We start from the raw sequence: 17,928 nt of genomic DNA, 5'->3' as shown, positions 1-17,928 counted from the left end.
TCAATAAGGTTGGCGCTGTTCTGAGGGATCTGTAATACAATGTTGATGCCACAACCATTGTAAGCTACCGTTCATAACACTAGCAGCCCAACCAAGTTCGACCTCGAGTGGCTCACACTACTAATGATGTACATCCTGTAGTAACCCGCCAATTACGGCTACGCCGGTCACAAAAAAAAAAAATCATTGGATCTAAGGCCCATATAACACACCCACACTTTTGACCATAAAGTTAACATGTATAGTAAACCCATGGCTGTTATCTCACACATACCAGTATACTATGTCATACGATACAATTAATCTTATCTGTTTTTTACATGCATGCTTTAACAAATCTCACCATATTCATTACCTTATTTAAGCAAGATATTTTCACAAAAGAAGAGTTCATAGCATATCAAAATGTGTTTCATGAGAGTTGTAAAAAAGAATGTTTGGTACATAAAATAATCGTCTAATGCGGAAAAAATAACGGCAAGTATAATTGTGAGTTTTTACTCACCTGAGTCGTATTCTCCTTCCAAAAAGTCCTCCGAATGGTCCACACTCTTCAAATCTGTGAAAATGCCTATTATCAATTCTACGTTCGAGCTAAAACAAACCCTAGCCCTAAAACTTCAAAAACATGGGTTTTGCCTAGCCAGCGAACATTAGATCTAATTAGGCGAACGTTCGACCAAAACTTTCTTGTAGGGCAAAAATCTCATCTCAACCAAACAAACTTCTAAAGAGTTCTAAATAGGTTCTGAGGTTACAAAAATGATTCCTAACATACTCTAGGTCAAAATAACTTCACCATGCAAAATAAAATACACTAAATAATAACGAAACATTAAATCTTGCTAGAATCGAGATTAAAACCTAGAAGGAGAATATAATCTCAAAAACTACAACCAAGCTTATGGAATACTGTCTAAATAGAATATTAACCAAGTAAAACATGAGTTAGGGCAAGAAGGTTACCTCTCTTGAGCAAGAGCTTTCATCCTTCTCTCAAACTCACAACCACTCAAGCAGAGTTTCTCTAGGGCTCAGAAGGCAGAATGAGGTTTAGAAGGGCGTGGGAGGGGGTATTTATAGGTTTAGAAAAGTTGAGCATGCCTGTGATAGGTGATCCGTAACATACCAGTACATGAGGCATCGTAACATACCTATACATTAACTATTGCACACCGGAGGTTAACATGTCATACCAGATCTCTATATAGGTAATGCATACCATATCGATACCTCATCACAAGGCACTATAAAAATACCAACTATACCATCAAAACATATCGACACCCCATTACAAGGTAGCCATAGCTTATATTAGAAAACCCATGACCGAATTATTTGTAATGCATATCAACTCTGTAATAGCCTAGATATGATTATGGTTAATCATATCATAGTTTCAATCAAGTTTGGGGGAGGTTGAGTTTAGTAGTGATCGTTGGGATTTTTGCCTAAGTGAACGTTCGAAGTTTCATTCGAACGATCGTTAGTGAATGTTCTAAGTTTCATTCGAACGATCTTTGGTGAACGTTCGAAGTTTCTTTCGCATGATCATATAGGAATGTTCGAAGTTTCCTTCGAATGATCGCCAACGAACGTTTGACAGTACATCAGAATTTTTGATGCTAACACTAGGGTTTATAGATTTTGGACTCATCAACCCTATTTTCAGCCTATGCACGCCTATAAATAGGACCCCTTGAGCCTTATTTATGCTATTGTTGGTGTGAGAAAGGCTAGAGTGAGAAAGAGGGAGAGAGAGATATATATAGAGAGTTAGGAAAGAAAATATGTTTATTCTCCAATGAATTAACCTCCTCACTCTTAACCTTGTTTTTAAATGGTATTGTTAGACTATAATCTTCATGGTTATGTTCTACTTCATTTTCGTAACTTAGTCTCTTTAACTTGTTTTTTTATAATATCTAGGTTGGTTAATCTAGTTGGAGGTTAGATTTGTACAAGGGTATTTTACATTTAAGGTTTAAGCATGTTGCAATATTAAATATGGGATGGATACTCCTTGATAAGAGCTTAATATAGACATATGAGGATATAATAAAGTTTTAAGTAAGATTAGTAATGGGCTAGCCGTTTAATGATGTTTAATGTATTTTATTATCCATGGAGGTGTTAATACAACTCAAGGCGGTTTTAAGTTTCATATAAAAACCTTAGGTCAGGTTAGATTAGTCAAGTTAAGAATTTTATGTAAGTTTGACTTTTTGCTTTTCCAACGAATGTTTTCTCGTTCTGCTAAATTTTTTTCAAAAAATGTTCAACATGATAAACAAATGTTCAAAACAGATAGAAGAACCATTTTACCTCTAGTTTACACATTAGTGTGATTTCATTTAGATTTAGGAATCTTTTCATAGATTTTAAGGTTGCAAAGCGGTTGGGCTAGTAGTGTGGGCCACCCAAATTCGAACTCGATCGGGCTGCTAGTTTGTGACAGTATGCGGCACCAATATTCTACTCTGGGTCCATTGGGCCAATGCCAATCCTAACAATAAGGGCTTAAGGGCTAAGATAGATCATATGGAGTTGAACTATGACATGATTCTCTTATTACAACATATATTATATCTATATGGCATTCATGATATCCTTGTCAACTGTTCAACTACAACTTTACATTGATGCATGTGATTTATAAACATTTGAGTTCACCATATGATAACCAGTAACTCATGTGTATTTATACTCACTAAGTTGTGAACTTACACTTGAATCTTTTCCACATGTAAAACATGTATTGTTTTATAGATAATGTAGTAGATGATGGACCTCGTGAGGCATCAGGGTCTTTTAGAGGACATAGTTAGGATTATTTTTGAGAAGCTAGACTCCGAGTGGTTGAAGAACATGTGGGGCTAGAATGGAGACACTATAACCAAGGATGATCGAGATTGTTTCCTTAGATAAGAGTCTTAGATTTGGCTTGTATTATTCCTATTATGTTTTAATGACAGGTCCTTGACGATAACATTTGGTGATTTTCATTATCTATGTTATGATGCATTAAATTTGCTATGTTTGTTTATGGATCGTGGGTTTAATTAGTAGCTATCTCTATGTGAAAGTGAAAAGTCTTCCACTACAGACTCTCTCTTCAAAAAGTGTGAGAACCCTAAGTCATATTTCTTGTAGAATGAGACTAAGAGGCAAACCATGAAGTTAATTAGTAGTTAATTAATTTCACGGAGGCGTTAATTAACTCATACTGAAACCCTAATTGGGTAACCGTACTAGAACCTTCATTGAATAATCGTATATCTCATACTAACTCCCTATTCAGGGTCATCGTAAATCTCATCTACATACCTTTTAACATTACATAACTTTACATTATAAAATGTGCTTGATAAAGGAAGGTTGCCATAATAAAACATGTGTTGTAATAATAAAAAGTAATGATGCCCTAATAGCTGATGCCAAAGCCAGATTCTTGCTACAGAGTCATCAACCTAAACAATATGTTAAGCATGTGTGAGCCAACCTTGTATCCTAGGTTGAGAATTCAGGTAGTACAAATCATCCTTCTAGCTACCATTGACAATCATCCTCCTCGTGACTAGGTCCTTAAAGAAGCAATAATGAGAGTAAAAATTGACTCGACAATTCAACTCAAGGTTAATACGTGTAATGGATAATAAATTAGCTACAAAATCAGGTACATGAATGACATAAGATAAGGTCATAAAGGGTGTAACAAAAATAGATTCTTTACCCAACATTGGAGACAGAGAACCATTACTTATTCTAACTTTTTCTTTACCACAACAAAGATTATGTGACGAAAATATAGGAGATATACAAATCATATGACCAAGGCACCAAATTCAATGACCCAAGGATCATCGAAGTGAGTAGAGGATGCATTTAGAGCAATGGCTAAATTACATGTATGAGCGAAGGAAAATGATGCAGTAACAGGTGTGTCTAATCGAGACATTCGGCGACAGTGTTTCTAACTCATCTTTGCTACGGTCTCCCGTATTATCAAAAAGAGGATTAGTATCTGGTGTGGAAACAACCATCTCTACTTTGGAAGTATGATTGACTCGAAGTCTGGTTCCTCCACTTTTGTGATCCCTACAACCTCGGGTAGGACGGCCATGAAGTCTCCAAAAATTCTCCTGAGTATGTCTTGATCTATTAGAGTGGTCACATCTGCTACTTTGCAACCATCTCGACTTATAAAATTACCTTTCAAATTGCGTTGAGATGCATTTATTATGTCAGATTGAGATAGTGAATTGGGATGAAACATTGTGTCGTGATAACTCTCCTCACTTTGGACGTATGATAATACCTCCTACAGAAATGGAAGAGGTACATTTCCCAAAATCTAAATTTGCATAGGATCATACTCTAATTTCAAACCATCTAAGAACTCAAAAGCATATTCATCTTTGATCATCTTTTTAGTTTGACAGCATCTGCCGCATACTCAGTCTGCATATTCTGATAATGATCCAATCTTGCCATAAACCACAAAGTTCATGAAAATAAGTAGCTACTAACCAGTCACCTTAGGTAGCTCCATGTATCCGTCACTTCAATTCATAACTTTTTGATGCATTCTCCATTTTTGAATATGTTGGATCAGCTACATCCTGAACTTCTTTTGTCGTGTGAAGAAACAAGTATTCCTAACTAATTTCCAGTTGCATTGAATGGGACAACCATGACATAATGGTAGAATTTTATGCTTCCCATTAGGCATAAGTCAAATCATTTGACTTTTGTTCTTGAAGTTATACATTTAAGTGGCCCATTTTTCTTTTGCTCTTAATATACAATAGAGCAAATTGTGACCATGAGAGATAATTGAGCCCATCGAAGTTCACAATTGTGATTTGGAGAGTCGAATTTTCACTATGGGATGTCACATTACTCTCTACCCCTTTCTTGGGAATTTCTCCAGACTAGTTTGTCTCCGACATGTTTAAATTTAAATAAATTGATCCAACATACAATCAGTGGGCTCAAGTGAAATTACAAAAACAATTAAAAGGGGATATTGAAACTCAATAGTAATACCAAAACGACATCACAAACAAATATTGACAATCTTCAATTGGCATGTGCAATCAGTTTCTTTTTTATTTTATTTTATTTTTTTGTTGGTTAAATGCTTTTTTAGTACATGTGGTTTAACAACATTATTTTTGCCCACCTCGATTTCAAGAGAGTACCTTGCATATGGTTAGAAACAAAAATGATCCCTCCTTCTACCTTCCATCCAAAAAAATTAACAAAAATCCATGTCAAACCAATCAAAAATTGGCACATGGTAGTGTGGCTCATTGAAAATTTAATTAAATTTATTACAAATGTTAAAATATTAAAAAAAAAAAAAAAAAAAAAAAAAAAGGACATGGGTGGCTTGACCACCCCAATTTTGGCCGATCACCCCAAGGCCTTTGATTTGGTCACCAAGCACAAGACAACACAAGATCCAGTCAAAAGAGGGATGATAGAAACCCAACTATTTTGCCCAACTTGTGTCTAACTTTTGCCTTCTTTTTAAATTTTTTTTTTTTTTTTTTTTAAAAAAAACAAAATCGAAAATGAAAAACATGTTTGAAGCAATAATATCTATTTTTGTTCATTCTTTTATTTCATATTTAAAAATAATAATAAAAAATGGTATTTTTTTTCATAATAATGACATTTTTTAAAATTGGATATTATTGCTTCAACATTTTTTTTTTTTTTTTAAATTAAAAAAGGTAAAAGTTGAACACAAGTTGAGCAAAATAGTTAGGCAGGACAAAAGCAGACAAAATATCGCTGAAAGCGATCACAACAGCGACTGTGAAGCAGGTGGCCTAGTCGCAGCTTAGGTTGGTTCTAGGTTAAAGTGCTGATGCTAGCAATCCATTTTTCCTTTTTGTGTGTGTTGGGTCAAATTTCGGCTTACTTGGGCCCAGTTCTGGAATAAACCGGCCCATTCCCCATACTCGGTCATTTATTTACTGTTCAAAACGAACTCATGTTCGGCAGGGCAACTTTATATTTGGTTGTATTATTGACACTCGGCCATCATGCTCGGCTAACCGAGCATGAGGTAGGTGCCGAGTGTTATTCTCGAAATATTAGAATGTTGAGAATAAATATCTTGTGTTAGTATACTATCAACACGTGGGCACTCGGTGAGTCCACAGTGTTAGATGAACAGGAACAATTCGATACCTATAAAGGGGGGTCCCCTCTCATTATTTGGGTAACTTCTTTTCACCCTCTGAAACGATATACTTTGCTTATCTTTTCTCTGATCCAATAATCTTCAAGTTTATTTTTTCCCTTAAACACTGTGACTAACTTAGGCATCGGAGCTTCCTCTGGCCGGACAACGCCAGCAGCTTTGATCCCTTTTTTCTTATCTCTTATTTTCAGCCCAACACTCGGTTATCAAATATAGTGCTGATCCTTTACCACGTCATCATTCGGAAAACCGCTTCAATAGTTTGGTGCCGTCTGTGGGAATCGATATTTTGTCGGTTCTTACTAATCTCATATATTCCGATATGGTGAACACACCTCCACACCCTGGCACATCTCCTTATATCATTCCAAACATCCAAACAGACGTACTCGGAACCTCACATGATCCAAATCTCCAAACAGCTGTCATGGTGAATTTTATCAAACAAATAGCCGAATCTGTTGAGGCTATGAGGAAGCAGAATGAAGAGATCGTCTCTAGGCTACCTCCTAGAGAAGACTCGGCACAGAAGAGAAGACGAGAAGAGTCCCACAGGAATCAACCACCATCAGCTCGATGACAGTCAACCCAACCAGACACTGGAAGCTCAATACATGGCAATCCTCACATTGTTTGGCCTAAAGCAAACACTAGCCGACAAGAGCTTACCAAAAATTCACAATCGGGTGGCAGGTCACGCCATGGCGAGTCCAGCCATGCCAAAACCCACCACGGTAACTCTCGGTGTAGCCATTCCCGTCATGTTCGGTCGTATCTTGATAAACCTGCAGAGACTGCTGTACACAAAGATGTAAAAGATCTCCAGCAGAAGTTTGAAAAGATGGCTTTCTTAATTGAGAATGGGGAAAATTACTCTGCTACTGAAGATCTAATGCAATACACCAACTTACCTTTCACCGACCGAGTAATGAGATTCCCCATGCCGGGTAATTTTAAGGTTCCTCGAGTTGGCGAATATGATGGAAGTGGAGATCCTTCCGACCATATGGAGAGTTTCCGAGCTCATATCATCCTTCATGAAACTCCTGATGAAATCGCTTGTCGAGCCTTCCTTTTAACTTTAAGGAGAGTCGCAAAGGAATGGTTCGGAAGTTTGAAACCTAAATCGGTTGATGGCTTTGATTACCTTGGGCAACTGTTCCTGGGTCAATTTCTTGCCACTAGAAGAAGGAAGAAGAACCCGGCATATTTATTGTCCCTCATGCAGGGAAAAGACGAGTCCTTGAAAGAATATTTGTCGCGGTTTAATCGGGAAAAGCTAACAGTAGAGAGTACTGACGAGCAAACCATCCTCTCAGCATTGATGCATGGTATACAGACCGAAGGGCCTCTGATGGCCGAGTTGTCAAAAAGGCCGAAAATAGGAACTTTGCGACAGTTCAACAGCAAGGCCGAGGAATTCATCAACCAAGAAGAAACTATCTCAGCATTGCTAAAATCTAAAGCTGCCGAGGGTAAGTTTGCTGCTGATCCGATTATGACAAAACCGAGAGTTATACTCGAGAAGAAGAAAAAAGACGGTCAAAGTCTTAAGGTTCAAGATAAAAAGGTCGGTCTTTTGCCTCATCCAGTCCAGCATCAACAATATGTGGGATGGACGCCCTTGAATACATCTGTTTATAGGGTGTTCATGGAAGTTAAGAAGGACCCAAGTTTTCGATGGCCAGGAAGGATGAAGTCTCTTCCCCAGCACCGCAGCACTCAGAAGTTTTGCGAGTATCATAACGATCATGGGCATCAAACCGAGGATTGTATCAGTCTTCGGTTTGAGATCGAAAAATTTCTAAGAAATGGGAAGTTATTGAATTTCTTGGCCGAGGAAAACAGCAAAGGAAAGAATGTTCAGGATATACAGGGACAGCATTCGGGTCAGGGTAACGACCGATCACGTAACCAGAGGCAAAGGCGAGATGGGCCGAGGATTACGCAGAATCAGCAGCAAAATCCTCAGAATCAAGCTATTATTGGCGAAATTCACACTATCTCAGGAGGTCTGGCTGGCGGAGGAGAATCAAGCTCGGCAAGGAAGGCTTACGCCAAGCAAGCTAGAATGGAAGAAATCTTCGCACTGGAAAAACCCTCCAAGATTCAGAAGAAGGAACCGAGTGTACTAACATTCTCGAAGGAAGATACGAAAGAGGTCTCAATGCCACATGATGATGCGTTGGTGATAATTCTGACGGTGGCTAACCACGCCATTCACCGAGTCTTGGTAGATAATGGAAGCTCGGCTGATATTATTTATTGGACAGTTGTTCAACAATTGGGTGTTGGCCGAGAAAAGTTGAAGCCTTTCTTGTCACCATTGATAGGATTTGCAGGTAAGCATGTCCAACCTATTGGGTTAATTTATCTTCCCGTTACAGCAGGGACTGCTCCTAGACAATCCACTATCATGGTGGACTTTTTGGTCATTGACCGACCATGAGCTTATAATATGATCATTGGTCGCCCGGCTTTGAATCAACTGAGGGTGGTCACTTCGACCTATCACTTGAAAATGAAGTTTTCAACCATTGAAGGGGTCGGAGAAGTTAGGGGAGACCAAGTTGTTGCTAGAAGGTGTTACAATACATCTTTGAAGAAGTGCCCAGAGTCAGCACTATTAATGATCGGTAGTTTGGCTGATGAGCGGAAGATGCAGTTGAGGAAGGAGCCAGCCGAGCCATTAATTGATATACCTATAGCTGAAGGAAAGGTTGTCGAGATTGGTTCGCAGCTGGCTCCTGGAATTAAAGAAGCCCTTGTTCGGTTTCTCCAGCAGAACCTTGAAGTTTTTGCATGGTCTCCTGAAGACATGCCTGGGATTGACCCCAAGGATATTGTTCATCACTTGAACATTGATCCAAAGGTCAAACCAGTAAAGCAGAAGCGAAGGAAGTTTGCCCCCGACAGAAACATGGCGATAGCCGAGGAAGTGGGAAAACTACTGAAGGCGCAGTTCATTGAAGAGGCTCATTACCCCGATTGGCTATCCAACGTAGTAATGGTTAAGAAGTCATCTGGGAAGTGGAGGATGTGCGTAGATTTTACCGATCTCAACAAAGCTTGCCCGAAGGACAGCTTTCCATTACCCCATATTAGCTCCTTAGTTGATGCAACAGCAGGGTATGAGTTGCTGAGCTTCATGGACGCCTTTTCAGGCTATAATCAGATTTTCATGCATCCATCTGATCAAGAGAAGACAGCATTCATTACCGACCGAGGCTTGTATTGCTACAAGGTCATGCCATTCGATCTAAAGAATGCCGGTGCAACTTACCAAAGGCTAGTAAACCGAATGTTTCAGGAACAGATTGGGAAGAATATGGAGGTTTATGTTGATGACGTGCTGGTCAAAAGCAAGCTGCAGATGGACCATGTTACCGACTTGCAAGAGGTGTTCAAAACATTGGAACGTTTTAAGATGAAGTTGAACCCTACAAAGTGTGCATTCGGAGTTTCATCTGGGAAGTTCCTCGGTTATATGGTGTCTAGCCGAGGGATTGAAGCTAATCCAGAGAAGATCCAGGCGGTATTGGATATGCAATCTCTGAAGAATGTGAAGCAGGTACAGCAATTGACAGGAAGAATTGCAGCCTTGAATAGGTTCATCTCTCGGTCAACAGATAAGTGCCTTCCATTTTTTAAGATTTTACGCAAGGCTTTCGAATGGTCTGAAGAGTGCGAACAGGCATTCGAACAGCTTAAAAGGTATTTGATCAGTCCGCCTCTCCTCAGCCGAGCTGTTCCTGGTGAAATATTGTATCTATACTTGGCAGTATCACCTACTGCTGTCAGTGCGGCCTTGATCCGGGAGGAAGAAGGAGTTCAAAAGCCAGTCTACTTCATCAGCCGAGCACTGCATGGCGCTGAGGAAAGATACGTACAAATGGAGAAACTTGCTTTCGCCTTAGTAATTGCCTCCAGGAAGCTCCGACCGTACTTCCAAGCTCATACAATCAATGTCCTAACCAAGTATTCATTAAAGAAAGTACTTCGGAAGCTGGATTTGTCTGGTCGGCTGGTCAACTGGGCAATCGAAATTAGTGAATTCGACATTCACTTTGTCCCACGTAATGCTATCAAAGGTCAAGCCTTGGCAGACTTTGTGGTAGAATTCACCAACATTCAGGACCAAGAAGATTGGCCGAAAGAGAGCACATGGGTAATTTATGTGGATGGTTCGTCTGCCAAAAGAAACGGTGGAGCCGGGGTCGTAATAATTACGCCAGATGGTAGAGAGTTGAAGAGCTCATTGAGGTTGGAATTCAAAACTACCAACAATGAAGCCGAGTATGAAGCTGTAATAGCTGGGCTCGGTTTAGCTCAAGAGCTAGAAGCAGAATTGGTGGAAGTTCGGAGTGATTCACAAGTTATAGTCGGCCATATTCGCGGCGAGTTTGAGGCTAAAGGCACCAATATGAAACTCTACTTGTCCAAAATTCAGGGTATGCTGAAATCTTTTAAGAAGTTTTGCATTGTCAAAATCCCAAGGGAAGAGAACGAGAAGGCCGACCATTTGGCCCGTTTAGGCTCTTCGACCGAGTCTGAGGTAGGAGAATCCGAACAGATAATACAAGTTCAGCAACAGCCTTCTATCGCCGAGAAGGTTTTTATTCTAACCATCGAGGTTGTGCCTGCTTGGGCTGAAGAAATTGTTGGTTTCCTTCAAAGAGGAATTTTGTCGGGGGAGAGGAGAAAGGCTGTACGGTTGAAACAAAAGGCTGCTCGGTTCACACTGGTCAATGGAGCTCTTTTCAAGCGAGGCTTCATGTTACTACTCCTTAAATGTGTCTCAAAGGAAGAGGGAAATTATGTTCTTCGAGAGATTCATGAAGGAGTCTGTGGCAGTCACTCAGGACCCCGCATCTTGGCTCACAAAGCGGTAAGAGCAGGATTCTTCTGCCCAAGCATGAACCAGGACTCCATAAATATTGTCAAAACTTGTAATAGCTGTCAGCGTTTTGCCAATGCTATCAAACAACCCCCAGAAGAACTGAGCTCGGTTTCATCACCATGGCCATTTTCACAATGGGGGGTAGATATAGTAGGGCCATTACCTACAGGAAAAGGAGGAGTTCGGTTCGTGGTGGTCGCTGTAGACTATTTCACCAAATGGGCAGAAGCCGAAGCTCTGGTGAATATTACCGCTAAGAACATCGAGAAATTTCTTTGGAGAAGTGTCATTTGTCGATATGGGATTCCTCACGCATTCGTCACTGACAATGGTAAGCAGTTTGACTGTGAGTGCTTTCGGAGTTGGTGTGCCGGACTTCATGTTCGGCAATACTTCTCATCTCCGGGACATCCTCAAGCGAATGGACAGGTAGAAGCAACGAACAAAACCATATTCAAGATTCTAAAGAAGAAGCTCGGCCAGCATAAGGGTGAATGGTCAGAAAATCTTCCCGAAGTTCTATGGGCATACCGCACAACCAGAAGGACTCCAACCGAGGAGACTCCTTTCGCTTTAGCCTACGGAACCGAGGCTGTCATTCCTGCCGAGGTCGGATCAGGAAGTTTTCGAGTGGATACATTCAACCCTAATTTCAACGACGAAGGTCTAAAGTTACATTTAGATTTGCTGCAAGAAAAACAAGATCAGGCCCAGGTTACAATGGCAGCATATCAACAAAGGGTAGCTCGGTATTTTAACCGACGAGTGAAGCATCGAAGTTTCAAAGTCAGAGATTTGGTTTTGAAAAAGGTCACCTTGGCAACCAAAGACGCAACCGAGGGAAAGCTCGCACCAAATTGGGAAGGACCATATCAGGTGATCAAGTGTGGCAAAGCAAGAGCTTACCACCTTGCAAACTCCGAAGGAAAACAACTTCAACGACCATGGAATGCCGAACATCTTAAGAAGTATTTTGTATAAAATTATGATTCTCAGAGCATCACTTTTGTTATATTCTTTTTATAGTCAATCTAGATATATCATTGAAGGGTCCTCTGAGATTATAATCATGCAAAAATCTTAAGTATGTGGCAGACCATGCATTTGATGAAAAACTGCCATAGAATTATCAAGCATCACTCGATTTGTTCTTACCAAGGCATTTTCATTAAATCAAATGCAAATCTTTTATTAAAAAAGATTTAAGCTTGGTGAAACATAGCTGGAGAAATCACCGACTTTCGCTCGGTCCGAATTTCGCTAAAGCGCTTTCCCGAGGAAGAAGAATGTCTTAAAGTATGCCGATCTCAAAACTAACAAACTTGCGATTCCACGCTTCGAAAGATATAGCTGCACTAAGCGCTCTTTTGAGGATCATCCTTTGGAAAGTATTTATAACACTTTCCAACCCTTTGGCGAGATATAGCCTGAGACTTTCTCGAGCGTAACTCGGCGATACGTCGCTAAGGCGCTTTCCCAAAGAAGAGTTCGGAAATATAGCTGAACAAAGCGCTTTCCGAACTTAACCTTTATTCAAAGGTTCCTCAACGGAGAAATATAGCCAGAGAAGTTCCCGAACGTATTTCAGTAAACTTCACTAAGGCACTTTCCCGATGATGAAGTGCATATGTCCTTACAAACTACAAAATTCGCCGAGCATTAAGCCTTCATACCGAGCATGCACCTACCGAACATACCGAGCATTTTCCTTAAGCAAACGTACGCTTATCATGGTTTAACATAACTTGCTCACAAACAGCGCATCCTCGGTTAAATACACGGCGTATTGTGATATTAATTCAAGTTTTACATTTGGTTCAAATTCTTTTACGCCTCGTTAAGATTCCCATCGGTATAAATTACATTTATAAACTATGGGAATCAGGGGGGTATACGTAGTATGTTTGCAAATACTAATGTGCAAGTTTGAATATAAACTGAACAGAACAAACCGAGCATGAGATTTTCTCATTATAATTGTGAAAAATTTCTTTTATTTACAAAGTTTGTATAAATTAGATACAAGAAGAGAGATGTTCTCTCGGTATTTACAGTTAGGAGACTCAAGGAGAGGTGCAATCCCATTCATCGTCAGATGCAGCCACCGACTTCTCCGAGTCATCCTGAGCATCGGCACGCTCGGCTGCAGTAGAAGACTCTCCAACTTGACGCCGAGCAAACGGGTCAAAACCAAAAATTGAGATGCCTTTGCAATCAGGCATTTGCTCTTTGCCGAGTATGGAGATTTTTGAAATGTCATCTTCGGTGGGAGGAACATCTTCAGGTTTTATTGTATTAAGGTTGACACCTTCGGGAGGATTTCTCGACCATCTTTGGAAAGCTTCAAAACCTGAGATGAAGCCCGTGCCCCAGCTGTAATCTCGGGCCCAGGAAGCAAAGGAGAGCTGCTTGTAGAAATCCCGAGCTTTGATCTTGTATTTGAACACTTGATCCTTCGCTCACAGGGATTTCCCTTTAAAGCCCTCAGCCCTCTTGGCAGCAGCCTTGGCCTTCTTCTTGTCTGACCTTCATTTTTTCTCCAAGGCCAGAAGCTGCCCCTCGATGGCCACCACTCTCTCTTCAACCACCTCGACCCTGGAGCTTTGAAAGGCCGTTTCTTTCTGAGCTGCTTCCAACTCTTCAGAAAGTCGCCTAACTCAACCCTCGGCAGCACGGCGCTCAAGCGCGGCCTCAGCGTGTTTCTTCTTGTAAGAATTGACCTTATTCCCCAAGGCCACGATATCAAGAAGCAGCTGCCTGACTCGGGATCTCTCAGCAATCCCTTGGACTTCCTGCTTCCGAATCCTGGAAAGGTTATGAGAGCACTGAGCCTCCAGGTCGGCAATTTTTCGCTCGGCCTCCTCAAGTTTCCTTTGAGTACATTCGGGCTCCAAAGCCGAGAGATCATCGAGGCTTTTCTTCAGAAGGGTTGCTCCCTCCTGAAGGGTCGAGAAGTCAGCTTTTAGGCTGGCATGCATGGTTCGTTCCACAGCAAGCTCAGATTCCAACTGGCTCGACCGAGAAACAGCCTCGGTGCCTTGAGCTTTCAACCGAAGTATCTCAGCCTCGGCCTCTTCAAGTCTCCTTTTAGCACACTCAGCTTCCCGAGTTTGGTTCTCAGCAAATTTTCTGTAGTCAAGATAATAGTTCATGCTGTTCATCGAACCCTACAAAATGGAAAGAAATTTATTAGAACAGAAATACTACCATCAGAAATCAAGTGTATGGGAATATGATTACCTAAAGCTGATGGTATAGCATGTGCTCCATCACCTCCTTCGGGAGCTGGGTATCAACTTCCAACGGGCTATTTCCCGGGATTGCACCAGCTAGGAGAACGAAAGGGTTGGCCAGCCATTTCTCACCTAGCTGAGTGAGGGGCTCCCCGAACGTCCAGAGAAGTGATTTTGGTGTATGCCCAGCCGAGAATTCAGCTGCCCTCAAAGACTTGGCCAGGTTCTCCATGAAGGTATTTGTTGGAGACTCGAAGGGACTCTCCATAGCCGTGTTCGGCAGTGCATTATTCACGGGCCGAGATGATTCCCCGAGTTGCGGTGATATTCCACTAGCTGGGAGTTTGAAACCCATTTCTTCTTCAGCAACTCCACCCATAGTTGCTGTAAGATCTGCACCCAATCGCCTTTCATCTTCAGGCACTTCAAAAGCTTCTTCAACAAAAGCTTGCTCGGTGTACATGAGGTCAACAAAAACTGGAATTTTATCAGCAGTCTCCATGACCGAGTGACCAGGTGCTACTGGCTCTTCAACTCCAGCCCCACTGGTTGTAGCTTCCCCAACCGAAGGCTCGGTTTGGTCAAAATTGGTGTGCGAAAGTAAGGGTTCCCCTTCTGTTTGTTCTGGTTGGATAACAACCAGGGGTGTCGCAGCAGTTGTCCTGTTGTCTAGGAAGGCGAAGAATTCACCAGCTTCTGCTGGTTCTTGTTCCTCCGAGTCAGAGGAGCTTGTGTGTACAGTCTCGGTAGGGGTCGGGATATGGGGAGTAACCGAGTGAAGAGTGGTTTTTAAAGCTTCACGTATTGGAGCTTCAACCCCTGCAGGTGTGAAGGAGGAGAATGGGGAAGTCCTCTCGGTAGAAAAGACATTCTGAGTTGACTTATCCTGTCTACTCAGGAACTCCCTGACTCCACTACGAACGTTGGAGTATGCCCTGATGTGGGGAGCAGTCACTTCAGGCTCAGGGGCGCTCGGATCTGTGACGGCCCCACTTCTCACTTCTTCAGTCATAGCCGCCGAGTGTCTTATCACTTCTCCCACTGCAGGTTCAGCCATAAGTTAGGCTGTCTTCGAGCTATCCTCGGCAGCCCTGATTCTCTTACTTCTTCCTGCAGTGGTCTTTATCTTCTTACTCTTCTTTGAAGAGGGAATTTTGGAACTCTCAAGATCCTCAACGGTTGACAGTGAGACCCTTGCACCAACTGGTGGCTTCACCGAGTGTTCCTTCAAAGGAACATCTTCGGCTTTCCTCTTGTTTTTTCTCTTAGAGGGCTCGGCAACCCCCACGGTCGGTTTCCCTGGAACTTCAGCGGTTGGAGCTCTCGGTGCAATAGCTTTTACAAGCCTTGCAGGCGCCGGGTTCCATATGTACCGAGCTTTGTTCGCTTCAGACATGATAAGATCATAGTCCATCTCCAGAGGACGACTCTCGGCGTGATCCAGAACGTCTTTAACGTGCTTGTGCTCCTTACGGGTTAGGAGAGGTTCTTGTTGACCTAGAAGACAGATATCAACATCAGTTTTACAGCAAAGAAAGAGTAAAAGAACAAAACGAAACTCGGTTTACCTCGGTTTGATGGGGAGGTAGTTTCCCGAGGGATGCTTGGATCCCTGATTACCTCTGAAGGTGAGAATTCCCATTCACCTTGGACAAAGAAGAACTCTTTCTTCCACCCATCGTTGCTTGAATAAGTACGCCTAAAGGTGAACAACTTCTTTTTCTTCCTAAGCTGAAAAGTATACAAGAACTCGGTTCTAGAACACTTTGTCAGCCTATAAACTGTGAGGAATTCAGGCACCGTAAGTGGATGGCCTTTCCCGAGTATTAGAGGCCAGGCGATCATTGAGGCAAAGAACACCCTCCAGGTGTTGGGGGCCAGTTGATATGGAGCTATCTGAACGTAGCTCAGCAGCTCCCGAACTACCCTCGGGAAAGGCAGCCTTAGGCCAATATGGAACATGTCCATATAAACACAGGCCTCTTGGCTGTCGACGTCCACTACCGCCCCAACCTGGTCGTCGTCAAACCTCAACTGAACTGAGTTAGGAATGCGACAAATTTCACGGACCTGTGGTTCATCCTTTGTGGACAGATTGGATCTCCAAGTAATTGGATGAAATTCACCCAATTCTTTAGGAATGCTTTGGACCTTGGAATCCATTGGATATCAATGTCGAAGGAGTATGAAAAAGGTGCAAAGAGGGAAGACGAGGACGAAGGGTTATAAGCAAAAGAAAAGAGGGGATTGACGAAGCTCAGAAAGTAACAATGGCGTCTGTAAAATGAAAGTGAAGTATGAGCGAAGAGAAGGGAAGGTTTTATAGAGACCTGAGAAAGAAGACCGAACGACGCATTGAATACCCTAGGAGCTAGGGTTCAGCGAAGCGACGGCTTTACATCTTCTCACTCGGTGCAGAAGCCGACACGTAGTCCTCAAATAGCGGGAAGCGACGCCTTTACCTTTCTCGCTCGGTTCAAAAGCCGACGCGTGGCCATGACGGGAGACGCAAAACCACCCAGAAGCCTACACGTGGTTCTCGAAAGGCGCAGGTAAAATATCTCAAACGTTTCAGTTTAATTTTGAAATTCAAAATTTAAAAATTTGGAATTTAAGAGCCAACTCGCATCGTTTTACCGAACGACCAAACCGAGCTCGTAGAAACTGACCTATGTTCGGTTTCCTACATATAATTTCCTTATTCTGTTAAAAAGAAAAGGAAATTGGGGGGGTAACTGTTGGGTCAAATTTCGGCTTACTTGGGCCCAGTTCTGAAATAAACCGGCCCATTCCCCATACTTGGTCATTTATTTACTGTTCAAAACGAACTCATGTTCGTCAGGGCAGCTTTATATTTGGTTGTATTATTGACACTCGGCCATCATGCTCGGCTAACCGAGCATGAGGCAGGTGCCGAGTGTTATTCTCGAAATATTAGAATGTTGAGAATAAATATCTTGTGTTAGTATACTATCAACACGTGGGCACTCGGTGAGTCCACAGTGTTAGATGAACAGGAACAATTCGATGCCTATAAAGCCCCTCTCATTATTTCGATAACTTCTTTTCACCCTTTGAAACGATATACTTTGCTTATCTTTTCTCTGATCCAATAATCTTCAAGTTTATTTTTTCCCTTAAACACTGTGACTAACTTAGGCATCGGAGCTTCCTCTGGCCAGACAACGCCAGCAGCTTTGATCCATTTTTTCTTATCTTTTATTTTCAGCCCAACACTCGGTTATCAAATATAGTGCTGATCCTTTACCACGTCATCATTCGGAAAACCGCTTCAACAGTGTGTTTGGTCTGTTTAAAGGTGGACTGGGTTTGCTCCAAGAAGACACAATACAGTAGGGAGAGAAACCTCCAAAGTGAGAAATAGACTTTGAGAGAGAGAGAGAGAGAGGGAGGGAGTGTGTGACCTGTGTTACGGAGTGGTAGTGGAGGTACCTAAAGAGAGAGAGGGGTGTAACAATTTCAACACATTGAACACTTTGCAGAGAGCATTAGTACCACAACAGAATCTCATCTTGAGTTGGACTGGAAAAATTTTTATAAAATTTTGAAATTATTGA

At 41.8% G+C, this 17,928-nt stretch overlaps 2 protein-coding genes across 2 annotated transcripts; both read left to right on the top strand.

The window, feature by feature from the left end:
• Window positions 1-7,058: 7,058 nt before the first annotated feature.
• On the top strand, window positions 7,059-8,666 carry LOC132162268 (uncharacterized). Its single transcript, XM_059572525.1, has one exon. It carries the CDS (start codon window positions 7,059-7,061, stop codon window positions 8,664-8,666), a length of 1,608 nt encoding a protein of 535 aa, XP_059428508.1.
• Window positions 8,667-8,738: 72 nt separating this feature from the next.
• LOC132162267 (uncharacterized) lies at window positions 8,739-12,098 on the top strand. Its single transcript, XM_059572524.1, has one exon. The coding sequence runs from the start codon at window positions 8,739-8,741 to the stop codon at window positions 12,096-12,098; it is 3,360 nt and encodes a 1,119-aa protein (XP_059428507.1).
• The last annotated feature ends 5,830 nt before the right edge of the window (window positions 12,099-17,928 follow it).

This window comes from Corylus avellana, chromosome ca9 (genome assembly GCF_901000735.1).
Source record: "Corylus avellana chromosome ca9, CavTom2PMs-1.0".
In the NCBI taxonomy this organism is placed as follows: domain Eukaryota; kingdom Viridiplantae; phylum Streptophyta; class Magnoliopsida; order Fagales; family Betulaceae; genus Corylus; species Corylus avellana.
Note: the sequence above shows the minus strand (reverse complement) of the source record. Positions and strands in the feature narration are given on the sequence as shown.